General features: G+C 45.7%; 1 protein-coding gene across 1 annotated transcript in view; it reads right to left on the bottom strand.

Annotated features, from left to right (window-relative positions):
- Positions 1–20517, bottom strand: part of CFAP251 (cilia and flagella associated protein 251) — a 1318836-nt gene that overhangs the window by 56245 nt on the left and 1242074 nt on the right. The window contains exon 21 of the mRNA XM_069619593.1: positions 3906–4007. Coding sequence (XP_069475694.1) covers positions 3906–4007 — 102 coding nt within the window. The remainder of the gene's footprint in view (positions 1–3905; positions 4008–20517) is intronic.

The raw sequence follows: 20517 nt of genomic DNA, 5'->3' as shown, positions 1-20517 counted from the left end.
TAGCAGAGTTCTGAGCTACCTGCAATCTTTTAATTTGAAATTTTTGAACCCCTATAAGGAGGGCATTGCAGTAGTTCAGCCTAGCATTGGTTAGTATTCCAACCACGGTTGGCCGATCCTTCCCTGCAATAAGAGACATTACTGGTTTTAGAAGCCTCAATTGGAAATAGACAGACTTTACCATGTGACTGATCTGCGATTTCCAGTCCATACTTGACAGCCAGATATAGCCAACATTTTTTACTGTGTCTGAGAATCTAGTGGAAACAACAAAAAGAGAGGGGCAAGGAAGAGCGTGAACCGCTCTTGTTCCAATATCTTTGCCCCCAACACAATAATCTCGGTTTTTGAGGGGTTCAGCTATAATTTATTTTCCAGCATCCAATTCTTGATTTTGTTGGCACAGGACAAAACCAAATTCACTGCTTCCGCAGGTTGATTAAGTCGAACATACATTTGGGTGTCATCCGCATATGAGTGGTATGACAACCCAAATACAGAAAACATTTTCAACAATGTTTGAATATAAATGTTGAACAACAGAGGTGAAAGTGAGGACCCCTGGAATACCCTGCACAGTACTCAACAGGCACAGTCTCTTAGCGACAATCACCCATCTTCACCTGTTCAGTGCGATCAGACAAGAAGGACACAAACCATCTGATGGCCTATTCTGAAATATGTGCCACTGATGACAGCCTTGTAATGAGGATCTCGCAATCGACTTTATCGAAGGCCGTCGACAGGTCCAGCATGACAAGCATGCTGACAGTACCTTCGTCGGCAGCCTCTAGCAGATCATCCCAGACCGCCAATAGGGCAGTCCCAGTGCCGTGGCCCGGTCTAAAGCCAGACTGAAAGCAGTCAAGGATTTTATGTTCATCTATGAAAGTCTGAAGTTGTTTTGTCACCACTTTCTCCAGAGGTCTAGCAGGCCATAATAGGCCGGCTATTGGGCGATAATTGGAGAAAACCTTGTTTAAACCATTTAAACCCTCTGTGGCCATGTTTAACAGCACTAATGGCTCCACAATATAATCCTTTGATTGGGGCAAACGGCTCCAAAGGTGCACCCGTCTGCGATAAAACATCCCAAATAATATTGTGGCCCACAATATCAAAAGCTGTTCTCAAATGAATAAAAGAAATGTAAAGTGATTGCACATCCGTAATAACATGATTTTCTTCTACCCAATCCTCTAATCAGACATTTTTGATATGGGTCCATAGTTCGATGGAGAGACCCTGTCCCCTTTTTTTAAACATTGGCATAATTTTGGCACGGTTGCAGCTTGTCGGGATAGTCCCACAGTTGTTAATCATATTAAAAACACCGTTAAAAAAGGCGCCCATATCTGGGGGTCATTTGGGAACAATTCAATGGGTAACCTGTCCAAGCAGGATCCTTCATGTTTTTTTTTCTGCCTGCAAAGCCTTTTTCATTGTAATATTAAAAGGACAGTTTACACTAGGTACCAGTGGTTCCGTGCTTGTAAGCAAATTGGACTCAAAGTGTGCTAAAATGACTTAACCACCATTTATAGTAGTACTTGCCAAATATTTTGCAATCAGATTCCAAAAACATTTCTTTGTGCTAAAATGCGCATTTAAACAGTTCCCATTGCTCCTCCACCGCTTCCTTTTTCCCCCTTCTATTAAGTTTTTATAATCGTCTCGCAAGGTCCGAATTACTACGTTATATTGATTTAAATGGCCTTTGACAGCCAGCAAAAGGGCACGCTTTGCTTCTCAAAACTCCCTATCATACCACAAATTAAGTTTACAAAAATACTTTTTAGAGCTCTTCTTGGCTTTGTCACATAGGGGATACATCAGCTGGCAAAAACCTGAATAAATGTGTTCAATATTTGACTCAGTGCTATGAATACAGTTTGAACACTAGTACAAGTATTGACAGCACTGCAGCATAAATTAATGGACCATAAACATCCATATTAAGATATCCCTCCTTTTGACAATCTAGCTACATTAGTCACTATTATCATTATCACTGGAGGGATTACTCTCCACATGTTTAGCCACATCAGGGTTCAATAACGAAGTTTGATAAATGGGATCATGGTAGTTTTCTCCACGTTGGACAATAGTCAACGATTTGGCAAAACTTCCAACAAAATATAATCTACGTGGCTGTAACAATTTTTCTTTTTAAAAGTAGGGGCAGCTGGAATATCCCCCTTTTAGGTGACGATTACAACAACTTAGCCCCAAACCTTTCTCGCCATGATAAAATGGCGGTTTGGCACAAGGGCTAGTCCAGTGTAATGGGATCACCGTTAGACTTAAATAAACTGTTGACTAATTTTTACCTGGGCCTTTTTCTGGCACTTTGGTTAGAATGACCACCAGTGGGGCTGCCGCTGTGGGGCGATGCAAAGAATTAGAGCCACCCCTATTGATAACTGCCCCCCACCCCCAAGCCCCTTAGGCACAATAGGGATGGCACAGACTCCCGCACCACATTCCCATGATTGATCTCAAATGCTTTTCTAAGCTTGCTGGTTTTGTTGAGGTTGCTACATTGCGATGAAAAATCAGGAGGGTTGAAAATTTCAGTTGCCTTAATTAAAATGTCCCATGCCACATTATCGTGGTTAGTCAAATCCAGCTCAGGCAATCCTTTGGGTAGGCTAGTGCATTGTTGCCCTTCTCCTGTGAGTTGGGAGTCTGCTGTAGAAGAGGAGGTTGTACCTAGGAAAGTTCCCACACAAACATCATTTTATCGTCCATTAGGATGCTCACAATGTGTATTAGCCATGGGTAGGGTATCATGTCCATGTTGTATAAGTTATATTACCATTACATTGAAAAACTACTGCAAGTGTTTCGTGTTGGTTCCTATGTATGTCTACTATTATGCATTTCTTTCAGATCAATAACAAGCATTGTGAAAGCCAAGAGTTTGAGCTTTTGTATATGCGTGGCATAAGCATTCAGACACTGCCATCATGGTACTAACTGGCAACATCTGGAAAATTGTGTCTTTAACAAGGGCATATGATTTCCGTGCCTTGCCTGGAAAAACCTATAATGACTATCTAATAACTAAACCCAAACTGTTGGCTTTGTCAATGCTTGTTTTCAACAGGACTTCACTGCAGTGAACCAATATAACCAAGCGGCTAAAGGCAAACGCGGTTAAGACATTTTCGTTATACCAATGGCACATGTACAGCTGCAAGTAAACCATTAACTCTCAGCAGACTGGTTAGAAATAACAGTGGGAGGCCAAAGGTTGCTGGATGCACTTATAGCCAATTGAAATACCTTGCTAGCCTACTTAAATCTCATTGACCGTCCTTAACTTATTTGTTGTTAAGTTTCATGTTTATTGTTTACTTGTGAAAGATTTTATAAAACCAGAACTCTATTTTTTTTAAAAGGTTGAAGTTCTGCTTGTTAGAGCTAACACGAAGAGATCACGGACGGACGTGTTATGGGTGGGAAGGGTCAGGTAGTGGTGGGAATGGCCATAGGGATAAGCAAGGCATTTGGCAGTGAATGGGTGGTAAATAATCAAACACACACAAGCTGTGTGTCCCTCTTCACATGTCATCACCAACCTAATTGTACTCCAATGCAATAGTTTCGGCTTAAAGGTGGCGTTCTCGCACCACCTAGTAGCCAAATCTAAAAACACTACAAATATTAAAATAAATAGGTTACTGAGATTAATTGTTTTTAGCTCATCACTAAGTTTTTAACGTCAAATGTAAAACTGCGGAAAGAGTTTTGTCACTTGAGCATTATCACTTTTTCTGGGTGGTCCCTCTACCAGTACAGGCAAAAGGCTGGCTATCCACCTCTGATCTATGTTCCTCACATTCTTCCATCTTTTCTGAAAAGTGAAACATCTGCCCACGCATTCTTGTAGCAAACCATACCTGTGGAGTCATAGCTGCCAGTCTCAGAGCTCCCTCCCTCTGGGTTGAGGCCTAGTAGGGTAGTTAAGCATTCAGCAAGCTCCTCCTCTGTCATATGCTCACCTGGGAAAAAGAAGAGAACACATCAGCAGGATGAACTTTTACTTTTTATTAAGAATTATACAGGAAACAAATATCACCCATCTAGTATACTCAAATTCAAACAAGTGAGTATGAGTTACAATGCATGACAGCGTTAGGGGTAATGAAGGAGTGCACAGACACCTCAAAGTTTAAGGGACATTTATAAAAGAAACACCAATTCACTTGATGTGAAGAAGACCATGATGTAAACTAGTCTAAAAAAGTGTGTATTCCTTTTTTCATAGAATGCTGTGACATTGGTCATACTGCAACCGAATAGTGTGATTTTAACTGCCAATTTAGGCTAAAGCCTACAGCATACACAAGAGGTATTTATGGTACTCTAAAAGAAAAATAACAAAAACCACTCCAGGTGTATGTGCAAAACATCAAACCAATTGAGTGAATTATTCAAAATCTATTTTATTAAAAGAAAAACGGGCCTCAGCAAAGTTGATCCAATATCTGCGGGTCAACCCTGTATAATTTGGGTGAAAAGGTCTTTTAAATTCCCTACATGGTGAATTTCGGGAACCCGATAGGGAGTGAAAATACAGCTTTAGGCCAATACAATGGAAGTGAGTAGAAATCCTTTCCAATCTGAAAATGTCAGGAGGGGCCTGAGGGTAGAGGTGTGCCCACTAAGCCAAAGGGAGAAAGGCACACAAGAAGCTGGATTACAAGGAGTCCTGCAGACAAGGAAGGATAGGCAACAGAGGCTGTGAACAAAAAGGGGCAGGGAATACAAAGATAACAAACACGTTGGGTCCCCTCTTGGGGTGTACGCAGAATGGGGAAAGAGTGTTCCACGGAACTTGGGAAACTCCAGCCTTCGGAACAGATTGCTATTACAGGGGCCCACTCTGAATGCTCATGGCTCGGAGCAACAGCAGTGGGTATCTGTATTTGAACCCTAAGACACGAACTAGGTAACAGTACTCACAAGACTGAAGCCTGTACAGGTCCAGCAGGAACCAAACAATAACTGCTTCCTGAAACAGGAACCAGTACACTGCAAACAATGACATGATGTACAACACTGAAACGCGACAAGGGAAGGGGCAGAGATTGCCTGCTGGAAATCCAGCAGCCAAACTCTGTACATAGGAATTACATAAAACACAAGTGAAGACAAGAACAGAAATATCCAGGGAAAAGGAAGTCAAAGAGAGCAAGGTTTAGGACAGAGAACTGGAAGAAAGGAAGGGCAGAAAACTAGTATCTAAATGCAGGGAACGGCGACCGGAAAACAGTACACAGGAATCAATAATGGTAACTCAGGGCTGGAAAGACAAGAGAAAGCTAGCAGAGGGAAATTAAGGAAACAGTAAAACTGAAGTGGATAACCAAAGGGGAGGACTGAAGACTCAAGGACAGGAATCATGAACTGAGGGCTGCAGGCAAGGAAGAGAGCAAGTGGGCTGTAGCCAGGGAACAGAGGGCTGCAAACAGGCAAGAGAGCAAGGGGGCTGTAGCCAGGGAACAGAGGGCTGCAAACAAGGAAGCAGGGCTGCAGAATGGGAAGCACACAGGTGCAGGCAAAAGCCAGGGGGGACAAGGCTGAGAAGCCGGGCTGCAAGGCAGGAAGCACAGGGCTCTGGAACAAGAGCAGGAAATGGAACCCACAGGACATAGCAATTTTCCAAGGAATAAGGTAACAAAGGGCTGGTAGAAAGCTCAATGCAAGAGACCTGTGCTTCTGCAGGCAGCTGCTTAAATACTGACCTGCCCTGTGCTGAATTAGGCTAATTGGCAGCACCTAGAGCAGCACACCTGAATGTAATTGGCTTCTGCCCTCTCTAGTCCTAGGAAAGCGAAAGATGCACTGTTCTCTAAGGCTTCTGGGGATTGTAGTGCTAGAACTGCTGCATAGGAAAAGCCAGGACATGGGAACTGCCACAAGGTGCATTATGGGACATGTAGTTTGTAAAAGTAAATAAAGTTCCAAAGCCTTGCAAACGGAAAGTGAAGACAATAATATGAGTAGGTGTTGTCCAGGGAGTATTATCGAAACAAATGAGTCCCAAATAGTCCACGATGGACAAAATAAATAGGTGGCGTACGGGGAATTCTCCCCCCCCCCGGTGCACAGGAGAGCCACTCACATCCCAAGACCCCTCATATGCATTAATTCTAGCATATAAATGGAGCTATCAATCCAAGCCCAAGTTGGATACTCAACAATGGAGATGATCTTGGACACTTCTGAGGGAATTGAAGGGAGGTGGGAATCTGATCAAGAATCTGCAGCACAGGGCTGGACTGGGAACCAAAAGTGGCCCTGGAAAAGATTTTCAAAGTGGCCCCATATTTCGCTGAAGGAGCGAGCACAGCGAGTGAGTACAACTCTTCTAAGAGGTGATTGGGCGTTTCCCACAAGGAAATGCTGAATACAATGAGTCAAAATGAGTGCATTTAAAACACAGGTTTTAAACATATAGGAGCTCACTGTGCTCCAGCATGGCATTTGGCCGATGCGAGCCTGTGCATGTAGACATACCCAAAATTGGCTCCAAGACACTATCGTGAAAGGGTAATCGCAAGAGCAATTTAAACCACAACGTCATACCTCTCGCTGAAAAAACACGGGAGGTCCCACTCACTTAGAAAACGAACTACCATTTAGAAAATACACATAAAAAGGATGGTTCACCAGGTGCTCTGGGATTGCTTGGAAGCCCAGGCACAGACAGTGGATGTGCATGCTACCGTCAAACTCGCATAGCACACCCTGGTTTCGCATCAAAGGCATTGCTCGGCATAGCAATCCGCCGTAGTCCATGTAATATGACGGACCATAACATAGCTGCTGAATATAACAGGGTACAATGAGGACAGAGCAGCCCATCATCAGATGCGTAACAGAACATATGTAGCATAACATAACATACAATCTTAGTACTAAATGATATAATCTAAAAATGGACCACAACGCGACCTGTAACGAAAGTAAACACAGTGGCATAGCAAAATGAGCATAACATAGCTTGACCAACTTGTTTCAAAAAATGCCCAAGCCGTGCACCCTCCCAGCAGCACTTCTCCAGCTAGTTGCTGCCATACATGGATGACTGTAAAGATGCCGGTGGAGGTTGTCTGTACTTCCGTTCTCTATATGGTAGAGGAGAGGCACAGAGGACCCCAGCCAAGATTCTCTATTATTGGCGCGTGGTTGAGCAATCAAGGACTAGCTTCTCAGGAGGTGATGCAGGCTGGTTCTTAAGTACAGTGTAGTCCCCAAGCACCCACAAAGGAATGTCCACACACTGTATCAGTTACAACACAGTCTTTATATAATTAATATTCAAAGGTATATACAATATCACGATAACTCACTTTGTACTCCGAAAATCAACAATGGTAAATATGTACAGTTCTAAAGTGGTACCACTAACGTTATCAGATCTCATTAAAGTACGGTCAGAATGACACACTGATCAGAATAAAGAGGAAACCAGCAGTAGAGAGTGGAAGGAAAGCAAGATGGATGAACAATTGGCAGAGTACTGGCCCCGTATCACTAGACACAGTTCTGTGTGGAGATCCCCCCCCACCTGGGCAACCTGTAGAAGAAAGATACAAGCCCAGTCCATATATTGTTCACACTAGACTTTCCAATAGTTCTGCAACCCCAAAGTACCTGGCGTTGTAGCGTTCCTCGTCGGGGAATCGACGGCCCTTCTTGAGTGCCCTCCCTTTCACGCAGGAGTCACGGGTCGTCGAACGTCCGACAGAGAACAGGTCGAGCTACCATGTTGAAGTGGCCGCGTTGCTCCTAGCGGTGTTCGTTGACGGGGAAGCGTAAACGTCCTGCAAGGAAGAGGCGTGCGGGGCACCTCTGTGTCGATAGTTCTGGACCGCAAAGAGTTTGAAGAACTGTGGGCCAGCAAGGGCGTCGAGTCGTCGATGTCTCTGTGGTCCTTGGGTGGCGGGAAACCCACCGGCGGATGCTCCTCGGCGCGTCAACGGTCAGGCCTTCTCCAGCAGGATACAGCGGCGACAATGCAGATGAGAGCGTCCTTGGATCAATTAAGTTCTTAGGCAAACGGGAGCACGGCGGCTCCAGTCGGCGACGGAAGTCGTGGACAGTGGCGGACAACAGTCCAGGCGCTTCTCCTTGCGATTCTGCGGTGGTCCGGGTCTCGGGTCGGCAGCCTTTCGAAGGTCTGTCTACCAAGGAGCTTTGGCAAAGATCTGCTGGTGCACGATGGTCCCTCGTAGCTTGGGAAGAGGGCGCCTTACCAGGTCCTCTCTGGGTCAGTCCTTGGAGGCACAGCAGCCTTCAGATTGTGAAGGAGAGCAACAGCAATTCTTCTCGTCCAGCAGGGCTTCAAGGTTAAGCTTCACTCCAGTTACTCGTCGTAGTGGACTTCAGCTTCTGAACACGATTCCTAGCAGTGAGAGGTCCCCAGATATACTGTTGATCTCCCATTCAGTCCGCTAGATCATACTAAAGCACCCAATCACGACTAAGGACATTCATGCAGGCAGGCAGTCAGCCAATCAGGCACACTGCATTCAGGCCATTAACTTCTCTCCAGACACTCACAACAAGTTATGTGTATTGGGACAATTACCAAGCCATGCAACACTCCACACCGCATTCATACCGGTTTCGGGCAGGGCTGTCTCAGTCAGTGTGTCAACCACCAGATACTAGACACCCACAACATAGAATGCGTATTCGTCACACACTGCCTTCACCGAGGTCCCACCCACAGGCATACCCACAACATACGGTTGTTGGGAAGGCTCCAGCCAGTCTGGTCAGCACTTCCCCACACTACCATATATGGAACTTCCACCCAACAGCCAGTCAGGGGGAAGGGACAGAGTCAGGGCTTCCCAGGACTTCGGGAAGATCAAGGTAACAGGCGATGGAAGGCAAGAGGCCATGGGGCCATTTTGTCTCCATCAGGAATCTACCGATTCCAATGACGGGGCATCCCAAAATGGAGGACACTCAGGGCACCAGTCATTTCAGCACGTAGCTGCCACCAGCCCGTACCCTGCTCTGTGGGTCACACACAGGTGGCCAAAATCATACACTAGGGGCACAGGGTTGCACCCCTACCCATGGGTGCCATAAGGGTATCCCATGGGTCTGTTCACCAAAACCAAAGGAGAGAGCTGCACCGCCAGGAGTCCCACATGACCTCCTGCGCGGAAAACACGACAGAACACATGGTCAAAAGCAGTAAAGTACAAGGATACGGAGGCCCTGTCCCTCCGATGCATTTCCAGCATCACAATGACGTCCTATGGTGCATTGCACATTACACACATCCTGATCACCCACTCCTGACTACCGCCTTCCCATGACACCCCACAGTTGGAATGGACTCATAACAGCTTTGGACTATTGCTGTACCTGTAAATAACATGCCATCGATCACCTGGCAACAGAGCAATCATATTCTGGCTGGTTTAGCCCAGCCCTTGGTCATCCCCGCGCATAGCACCCTTAGAGATATCCAGCACACCTTGCACACATGTCCCTTTACAACGGCACTTCTTGTTGAGTCCCATTGGATATTTTGGGGGTTCTCTTGTTTGGAGTGGAAATGCAGGGCTGGTGGTGCACAGTGAGAAAAAGGAGACTAATGGAAACCCGCACCACCTCCACAGAAATGGCATTTCTTGCGTAAAATGGCTGACAAATTTCATTCAAGTGCACTTCCTTATAGCCAAAAATAACATGTCAAACAAATGGAAAAACAACATGATATATAGGAATCGCGAAAATACAGCCTGCACCGCAGAATGCAATTCTGCAGTATCTATAGGGGGAAAAGAGTGTGCTATCCCCAAGCCAGGAATTCTAGGATACAGAAAGTATTTTTACGTCTCTATGCCAACACACAAACACCCCTAAATGCGCACCCATAGTCATGCTTCTCGGCTCTCCTCTGAGCCACACAAGTTAACCATCTCCATATTTTGGACATGCCAGGCTGCAACGAGCATGCATTGCGATATGTGTTTCCAGGGTGAGTAAAAGCACTTAGCAGTACGCTGTTGCTGTCCAAAGCCACAGACGAAATGTCTCAGCTGAAGACACCTTACCTATGCAATTTTTGTGGGAAAGCAATTCGCTATGAAGGGTGGTGTATGTTCTTATGTGTGTCTGAAGACAAAACCAGCTACTTAAAACACAAATGCTTATTTGGTAATACCCCAAACTGCATTTTCCTATATTAAAACATGACCACATCATTGGAAACAATTGTCTGTCCAGCCCCTTGTGAGAATCGACAGTATTTTCAAATGTGGCCGTTTGTCCTGAGGAACTGTCATCATTTTGAGAAGCGCGTGTTCAGGCCTGCGCTGGCCCTGACCCTGACCCTTACCAGTTGAAGTCTGTGCAGTGGCTGAAGAAGGTGGGCTGCTTGAAGAAGCGCGCAGTGAACTTGTGGCTCTTCACCAGTGCACCAGCTTCTGCCTCAGGCACCCTTCTGGCAGAAGAGTGACTTCACGAACAGTGTCTCGGTGTCGGAACCCATACACACCTGGGCCATCTTGGTGACGAGAACTCGGGACAGAGAGGAAGCTAGGTACCACTAGGAGAGGGGGAAGTGCAAGGAGAGAAGCAAGCAAACAGCAGAGGGAGCGAAGCAAGGAGGCGGCATGCAGCAGGAGAGCACTCTCCACACAGCAGTGCAGAGTCTGCACTGTGGAATACAACTGGCTCGCACTGGAGGAACGTGAGCCCAGTGCTTCTTACCACGAGAAGGAAGTCTTTGGTGTCTGGGGCCAACGGGCAAACAACCTCGAAAATAAGTGGGAGGTATGAGAGCGACAGTAAAGTCAGCATGGCAGCCTTTCAGGGGTGCTCTCGAAACTGTGCCTCACTGCCTCTAGTGACTCCAGAATATGTGTGAAGGGCACGTGCTGTTTCGGTTCGCTGGTGCTAGCCCAGGCCTCATGCGCAAGCGAAGCCCAGCTGCCCAGCTGTGGTGAAAAAAACAAATGCGCAGGCAGCGCCAGCGTGCCGTTGGTGGTGGCAGCCAGAAGGCAGCCAATTCCTGCAAACCACCCAGTCGGATTCAGGCGACGCACGTATCCTTCGGTTCCAAAGAGGACCTATGCACAAAGGCCTACCAGGGGATGTCCCGGTGGGCCAGTCCAGCCCTGCTGCAGAGGAAAAACATGCTAACTTGCTTACCATAGACATCCAGAACCACTGACCTCCCTAACAAAACCTCCTCTCTAGCATTAGAAACCAAACAGTCACGTTGAACAAATAGGTAAAAAGAAAATCAAGGAAATGTTCTCTGTATTCCTTGTACCGGAACTCCTCTAAAAGAAGCTGCAATAGCCAACTGGATCCCTAATGGAATGCACCGCAATCTCCACAAATGCCGTTTTGTGCATGGTTTCCTTAAACAAGAAAGAAACATGCAACTAGTAATCTGAATATAGTCTGTTTCAATAGAGCCATGTCCCTGATGCATGTGCATATTCAACAGGTTTCCTGTCCATCCTATACCGATAGGAACTGGAAATTTAATGGCTGAAAGCCCCTTTAGAGCCAATGCTATGCAACCTCTCTAGACTTACATTGAAGGCCAACGAGAAAAATACGGTTCTATCTGATATTACTGCATATTGAACACTGAACACAAAAAAAGACCGATTTTATTTGGTTGATTTTGTGCGGTCCTCAATATGCCATAATATCACATTATATGATACCTAACCCACCACTACTTCCTTTCCCCACCCAAATTACCCCTACATCCCTCCCACACTGGCAGGTTTTTTTGTCAATCGAGGGGTTTCACCGCCCCGAGCCTCTCTTACCTCCCCCTCTCCTCCACCTTTCCCCTCCAAAAACCTCTCTCATCACAGACTTGCATGCATTTAAACACGCGTACACTTACAGTTACCCGCTCCTGCCCCCTCCCCAAACACTACCACACACACACACACACACACACACACACACACACACACACACACCCTACCCCCCCTCCCCCCCCTCTTATCTGTCCCCCAGCGTCTTCCCTCTTCTGGCTCCAACGTGCCTATCAGCCCTTGCGCACACTCGAGTCCATCGCAGGGGCTGACAGTTCGATTTAGAAAGACAGCTCTGAGTAGTCTTTCTAAATCGGTCTTTGAAGAAATCGATTTTTACAATTTGATTTCTTCACTTAATACCAAAAATACTGGTAATTGGACCACATGAAATACATTCAATGAAAAAACTTTGTTAAAGAGACGTTATGGTTACAAGTAAAACCGAAAAACCTCAGAAATGTACCACTTATGGTAAGCTAAGCAATCATAACTCGCACCACCACAGTGCACTGCTAAGACAATCTTACCCCAGACGAATTCCTCATTTGTCTGGGGCAAGATTGTAGTGTTTGTTTGGATGCAAAAAATTCACTCTGTAGACATCCTCATTTACTGATGCTCAACCCGATTCACTACAGTAGGTACTAGAAGGGGGCAGAATTTAGAAAAGTGGGACTCCCTCTGTCGGGCTCGGACCTCTCAATCAGCAAGTACCTGATTTAATGCAGGCTCGGACGCCGCAATCACAGCACTTGCAGGGGTTCCCTTCCTCAAGGTTTATTGACATTCGTTAGGGGTTCCCTTCTCCTAACTTATTTTATGTTCCAGGTCTCCCTCCGTCAGGCACGGACCTTTCACTGATGTCGAAGACTTTCGAATGTGTGAAGCTTTTCCATAAACCTCTGCAGGAACACTTCAATTTTCACTTCAGCTCACACTCTTGTGTTATTTGCAGTGTACAAAATTGGCAGAAACAGCTTCTGACAAATCCTCTGGCTTTAGCCTATTTGTCATCATCAAGACATCCATGTAAGACAGTTTTTTAAGTATGGAATAATGGCTGAAAGGCTGTAGTTTTTAGATAATGTGGGTGTCGTCTGCATAGTTCTAACGGGTGAGTCCGGAGAGGCCTATGAGTCCTAGCAGTGGAGTTATGTAGATGTTGAAAAGAAGAGGTGAGAGTGTGGAATCCTGAGGCACTCCACAATCCAATCAGAGCAGCTTGGATCTGAATGGGGTCATAATAGTGGTTCTGATTCTGTTGGTGAGTAGGGAAGGTAGCGGGAATAGACCTTTTGCCTTCATTACAATGTCTTACAGTCTTTTTGAAAATGTTTTGTGACTAATGATGTCAAAGGCTGCTGAGATGTCTGGAACAATAAGGGCACTGTCGGAGTTGCTGTCTGCATTGTTCTTTAGCATATCCCATATGGAGCATAATATTGATTCAGTGTGCCTCATGGGTCTGAAGACATGCAGTGCCTCTTGAAACAGGTTATGCGATTCAATAAAGTCTCAAAGTTGGACATACAAGATCCTTTATAGTATTTTCCAATGAATGGGCAATACATTGCAGGGTTGTTTGGGTTGCCTGTCTGCTTTTTAGGAGTGGCATGACATAGGTTTATTTTTTTTGCTGAAAGTCGTGTTTATTGTAATTTCGTAACACATCAAGTTGTTATTAAACCTCATATCTTCAAACAATATATGGCTCTTGTCGATTCTTAAATCACCCCATCCCTCTGCCAATATGCATAATCCAAGAAAACAACACATACCAATGTCTCTGCCACTTCCCACAGTACCCATCTCCTTAATTTCCCACATCAGGGCAGTGTCCATACTTGGTGAAAAACGGAAGCCATGCACCTTCTATATCCGTGTGCGCCTCATCAAGTAAGTGCATAAGATATTCCATACAGAATTTGATCCGTGCTTCCTTTACCCATTCCTGCTCCATGGGAACCCCCCACATCCAATACTGTGCCATTCAGCTTCTTGCTGCTACAAGCAGGGTGCACACCATGAGGCTCTCCTCCCCGGCCTCATCATCCTCCATATCAACCCCAAACAATAACAGGCTCAGTGACAGCTTCCACTGTATGCCATCGAAGTCCTTGAGCCAGGCCAGAACTTCAGTCCAGTATCTCTGTATAAGGAAGTACCCCCACCACATATGATTGCAATCAATTTGCGGGTGCCTACAATGTCAGCACCTCGAGTCCACCCCTGCGTACATCTTAGCCAGCGTTGCCGGCAGGTAATGCCATTGATTAATTATCTTAAACGCCTGCATTCTATATTGTAGGGAAAGCATGCACCTCTTAACCCTCCTACAAATAGTAGACCACATCTGGTCCGTGATGTCTATCGCCAGATCTCTGGCCCACCTCGCCCTCACCGGTAGGCAGTCAATGAGATCACCTCAGCTTATTCCCTGTATAATTTGGCTATGCGACCCCTCGTACCTATATTCTGCAATAGGATTTTTTCAAATGAGGTGAGGTCCCCGTATAGGTTTTCCCCGCCATTTTGGACTTGTCATCGCCCCCTTGAGCTGTAAATAACGGAAAACTGAGAGCTTTCCTATGCACAGGCATTCCTCCAGCCTGGCCAGAGGTACAAACTTGCCTCCGTACCACAATCGCCGAGCACTTCATACCAGGACTGAAAGCGCATTTTGTCTATCAAATCCAGCAGAGGCGGTGCCCAAATAAAAGTAAGGGGCGGAGGGCCAAGTTGACAACCAACGAGTGACCCCCTCCCGCCACACCGATCAGAAGACAGCTAAAACAGGATGCGCCAACACCCGCCAGGGAATATCCCGCTGTGGCACCCAGAACTATTTGCCAAGCGTGATCGGTGCCAGGACCACATTGTCCATATGGATCCATTGTTTCCCTGAACCAAGGTCTAAGTGATCCACCATAATCCTTAGTTGCGCTGCCCTATAATATGCCACCAGATCCAGGAATTCCATGCCACCCTCATCCCTCGGTAGGGCTAAAGTTTTATAAGCCACTCTCAGCTCGCACCTGCACACAAGAAAAGGAGCAAAGCCCTCTGAATCTTGGCCAGAAAGGGGTTTGGATCACTGTTGGGAGCATCTGGAACAGGAATAGCAGCTTGGGGAGGACTGTCATCTTGATACAATTTAAATGAGCTGCCCATGAAAGATTAAACCATCCCAGCGCTGCAGATCAAGCTGTATCCTGTCCCAGAGTGGGGTATAATTCCTCAAGCAAATCCATGGTCTCCCTCGTAATATCAATTCATAAGTACCGAAATCCCTTCTGATGTGTCTTGAAACCGATACCAACACAAAATCTCTGTCCTCCTGACTCCAACATCCCACCAGGAATTCCACCGACTTATCGAGGTTGGCTTTAAACCCAGACATTTCTCCATACAGCTGAAGGCCCTGAAGGAGCGCAGGGACAGAGATCCTCGGATCTGTAAGGAAGAGCAATGCGTCATCTGCAAACACACTTGCTTTGTACTCCCTCCCACCCAGGTGGACCCCCATAACATCTTTATTGTCCTGTAAATCAATCACCCATGGTGTCATCACCAGAGTGTACAGCAAGGGCAAGAGGGAACACCCCTGCATGTTGCCTCTGTGTAAGTGTAGTGGCTTTGACATCCCTCCATTCACTCTCAGAAAGGTCTTACGTAGGTTATCTGAGCCCTGCCTGTTCCGAATAAACCCAATCTGGTCTGGGTACACCAATCTCGGCAGGTGCACCTCCAACTGTGATGCTAGTATTCTCACAAATATCTTGGTGTATATGTTCAATAAGGAAATGGGCCTGTACGAGCCACATTACGTGGGGTGTTTACCCTGCTTGGGTATGACTGCTATCAGCCCTTCCAGAAAAGTAGGAGAGATGTCGTCAGGACTACGAATTGAATTGAAAAGATTAGCCAGGGGGCCCACCAGCAGCTCCTGAAACTGTTTGTAGAAGGCTGAGGTGTAGTCGTCCACCCCCGGCACTTTACCTGGCCTAAGGTGGCTTATAGTGCCCAGCACCTCCCCGCCATAATGTCTGCCTCCAGCAACGCCATTTCTCTCTCTGTTAGTCGTGAAATGGCGATTCTCGACAAGTACTCCTGTATAGCTTCCTTCCAGGGGCTGCACATACAATTCCTCATAGCACCTTGCAAAACAGTCAGGGATATTACCTTGAACATCATCAAGTAGGTCTCCCTCTGCCCCCCATATACTTGCAATGCTCCTCTGCTAATACCAATATCACAGATCACTTATTGGTAGCACAGATACCAACATTAATCTCAAAGGGGCACTGATCAATGTCCACTCCTTAGGAGCTCATGCTACAGACATCCATGATGTACTAATGGATCAACATCTAGATTTCTTAGTTGTTACTGAAACTTGGTTACACCCAGCCTCTGGCACATCCCTTGCTCTCGTCATACCCCCAGACTTCATCATCCTTCGAGCAGATCGTCATGACATGTCAGGATGTGGAGTAGCTATAATAGCTAAATCCACTCTGCCATTCAGATCCTGCACCATTGACGCCCTACCTGGATATGAACTCCTCCTGCTCAAACTCACCAACAACCCTAAAACAATGATTCATTTCCTCATCATTTACAGACAACCCAACAATACTAACCCCCCTGAATTGGATATCCCCTTACTCATCACACTGCTACTCAAACCCAAGACTAAATTCATCATCCTAGGAGACCTTAATCTTGGCTAAAATGACTCCGCTGATCAGAAAGCAACAGCATTCATTTCAGCCTTCTAAGACATGCATTTCACCCAAATTGTCAATGAACCCACCCACTCAAAAGGCAGAACGCTAGATTGGATTCTAATTCTCAATGTAAGTGTAACTCTAGACTCAATTACCGAAGTCTCTTGGTCCGATCATCATCTCGTACGCTTCAACATTCAGTCTTCCAAAACGTTGGCACCTGTTCAGACCAACCAAACCCAAATCTCATTCAGAAACACTTGTAGACTTACCTTAGAAAATATTTTGCCCATTCTATCCAAACCCCTCAAGACCCTCCCCTCGACAGGGACCAACCCTGATGACATCGCCACATTTTACCATAATTGTCTCTATCCTACCATTGACATAGTAGCGCCTCTTATCTCAAAACTACCCCAGAAACCCAAACACACTAGTCACTGGTTCAATGAAGAACTCACTCGCTTGTGTAGACAAAAAAGAGCAGTGGAACACACTCACAATAAGATCCCTTCACCAACATCTGCTGCACCTCTTCTGGTAGCTTCTAAAATGTACAAAACTGCAGTAATAGCACATAAAGCGAACTCCGTTAATACCCAAATCAACAACGCCTCTTCAAATGCCAAAGAGTTATTCTCAATCCTGAGAGAAAGAGAATCTCCCACTGCACCAGTTTCCACCGTGATCTCCGACAAAGCATGCTGCACCACCATCCAAGACGCATTAGCACATAAAATCACCATGCTTCAAGAGACGATACAAAACAAAAGAAAGCAGCTGGCCGACAAAAGCCTACCACCCATTGCAGCCAATGTAATTAACAACAATCCTAGCACCCAATTCAAATTCACCCTTGTTACTGAAGACCAGGTACTATCTACTATTGCCGCGTTGAAACCATCGAACTGCAAAGGAGATAGCTTCCCCGCTAGATTAGTTAAATTATGTGCACCAACCTTATCTCCCACAATCACCAAATTTTTCAATGCGTCGTTCTCCACTGTGTCCCTCCCAGCATCAAAGCAGGTTGGGTAACCCTCTTACTCAAAAAATAAAAACGTTCCTGCACCCCTCCATTCCCACCAACTACAGCCCCATCACTACTGTCCGTTTTCTACAAAAAATACTTGACTAAATTGCATACTCACAAATACAAGACTACTTGGAAAGCCACCATTTACAGACAATCAGGCTTTAGACCTAAACACAGTACCGATATTTGTGTGTTAATAGAGAGTGTCAGCGATGGGTCATTGTAATTTGCTTCCACCATTTGAATATAATTTGGCCCAAAACCCATGTATTTCGTTACTTGGAATAGGTATGGCCATTCCATCCGATCAAAGGACTTTTCGGCATCTAGTGATGTTAATACTGCCGGAATCTGATTTCTACCTTCTCTATCAGATGGATAACCTTTCTTGTATCGTCCCACGTTTGCCTACCAGAGATGAAGCCTCATTGGTCCTGGCCTATTACCGTCAGCAATACATTCTTTATTCTATCCGCCAGGATCCTGTATATATTTTAGCGTCTATATTAAGTAACACTATGGGCTGATATGACCCACAATTTGTTAAATCTTTATTCAGTTTCCCGAAGGGAACTACCTTCGTCTCGGACATAGATCGTGTTATACTCCCCTTATGCCAGAATGAATGATATAGTTTAGTAAGAAATGGTATGAGGTCCTTACTTAGTATTTTATACAAAAGTGTGGAGAATCCATCTGGGCCCGTCGCTTTGTTGCTGGGGAGGGTTTTAATGATCCTCCACACTTCTTCCGTTATATCCTTTTAAGGACGTCCCTTTGTACTTGGTATACCCTCAGTACCTGTACCTTATCTAGAAATTCCTGTATGGTTTGCAGATTTGGTCTCTCTGTAGAGTATAGTTGCGTATAGAATGCAGAGAAGGAGTTTATAATGTCCCTGTTCTCTGTAGAGAGTGTACACCGTCTGCCAGCTTGATACGGTCTATGTTACTTTTACTTGTCTGTTGTTTTAGAAGTCTCACTAGCATTCTGTCTGATTCATTCACCCTTATATAGAACTTCTGTCTTAGATTAAGTAATGATTTCTCTGCCCTGCCCGTTCATATTAGATCTAGTTGTCTTATACAGTCTTTAATCCTGCTATAGTTTATCTTAGTCTTCCTTTCCACTAGTACTCTCTGGGCCTCTATCAAATCTACCTCCAAGTCTTTTTCCTGTCTATCGTTCTCTTTTATTTTTTGCACGTTGAGGGAGATTATTTTCCCCATGAGTGCTGCCTTAAAGGCATCCCAAACCACGTCTAGGGCGAACCCTTCTGTGTCGTTGATTTCAAAATAGGTTCTAGCCTTCTCCCTCAGTATGTCAAGCGTTACTGTGTCGTATAATACTTCTCTGGGCATTTTCCATGCCCACACCTGGTTCAGTGGTGTTATGCCTCTTAACTGCACCCATATAGGGACGTGGTCTGACAAGGAGATTGGGTCTGTCCTTATCTCCATTAATGCCCCCAGTATCCCTGGAGTTCCCAATATGTAATCTATTCTAGAGAATGTGCGGTGGACATGTGAGAAACAAGTATACCCTAACACATCCCCTTTTTTTGCTCTCCACAGAACTCTCAATGCTAAGTTTGTGAACTTTCCCCTTAGAGTGCTGGATGGGCCACTATCCCTGCTGTGCGCCTGATTGCTCCCGTCTTTGTGTGGGTCCCAGGCTAAATTAAAGCCCCCTGTTAACAGGACCTCCCCTACTGCAAGGCCTTCCAATTTCCCCATGGCCTGATGTATGAAAATCGCTTGTCCCGTGTTGGGGACATAGAGAGTGCCTACCGTGAGTACTTTACACTCTGGGCGAATTTGAAGAAATAAGTATCTACCATTGGGATCGCACAAGGAACAAAACAACCTTAGCTCCCAGCGTCTTTCTGAAGCCTGCAGTTTTATTTTTGGTGTATGCCTGATATATTTGTGCAAACTAATGTATGCGCACCCTAGTTTTTTTGCTCCTTTTAATATGTGTCTCCTGCAGGAGAACTATATCTGCCTCCCCTCTTCTAAGTTGCAAACGTAACTTCTTTCACTTCCTTTGAGTTTTCAAGCCCCATATGTTATGCAAGAGTATTATTAGCAACCTTTTCCCTGCCATGGAGTGAGAGCTTCTGACCCTGTCCTTCTGTACCTCCTTACGTTTTCTCAGGTGAAGCCCTTGTTCACCACCGCTCGGCTTCCCACCAGATATTGCGAGAGAATTGTCTATGCCCTTGTTTCTGTCGATATGTGTTATTATTTGGTCTGTTTGCGACCCCTTCCCCAGCTGTTTCCATGGCGTCTGACACTGCTTTCCCCCTTTCACTTTTCCCCCACTCCTTTCCCTTAGGGCTCCCTCCCTCCCCCAACCTCCCATCCTATCCCTCTCCCGGTCTAGGCAAGTAATTTTGGAACCAGCCCGCATTTTACCTGGAAATTAAGGTTAATAACCATCTGTGGATTCCAAGTGCTGCCCTTACAGATACCCCGCCCGGCCCCTGTATCCTGTTGGATACCTCTATGACTTCTTCCCTCCGATTCCCTTCTCTTCTTCCCTTTTGTTTTTCCCAAAAACTCTTCCAATGTACTTTCAGCGACTTTCCCTGGCTCCCCACGTTTGTTCTTCTTATCTGTCTTTGTCTTCTCTCTGTTTCCTTAGAGGGCCTTTTAGTTTGTCTCCTCTTCTCCCTTCTGCTGTGGGCCATTCCCAGAGTTTATTCCTCTGCGGAAGGCCCCTCACCTATTCTTGCTGGGGTTCGTCTCCCCCTCCTCCTCTCATGGGGAAAGAAATCATGGGGATTTCTTTCCCCATGAGAGCCTTCGTCAGTGGGCCCATTGCTCTCCTTTTTTGGAGTGTAGTTGCTGCCAGGTCTTGGAACAAGAGAACTTGTGATCCATTTATTGAGATAGATGACTGACCCTTGGCTGCAGAAGGA

This window comes from Ambystoma mexicanum, chromosome 10 (genome assembly GCF_040938575.1).
Source record: "Ambystoma mexicanum isolate Mex_15411 chromosome 10, UKY_AmexF1_1, whole genome shotgun sequence".
Classification (NCBI taxonomy): Eukaryota; Metazoa; Chordata; class Amphibia; order Caudata; family Ambystomatidae; genus Ambystoma; species Ambystoma mexicanum.
Note: the sequence above shows the minus strand (reverse complement) of the source record. Positions and strands in the feature narration are given on the sequence as shown.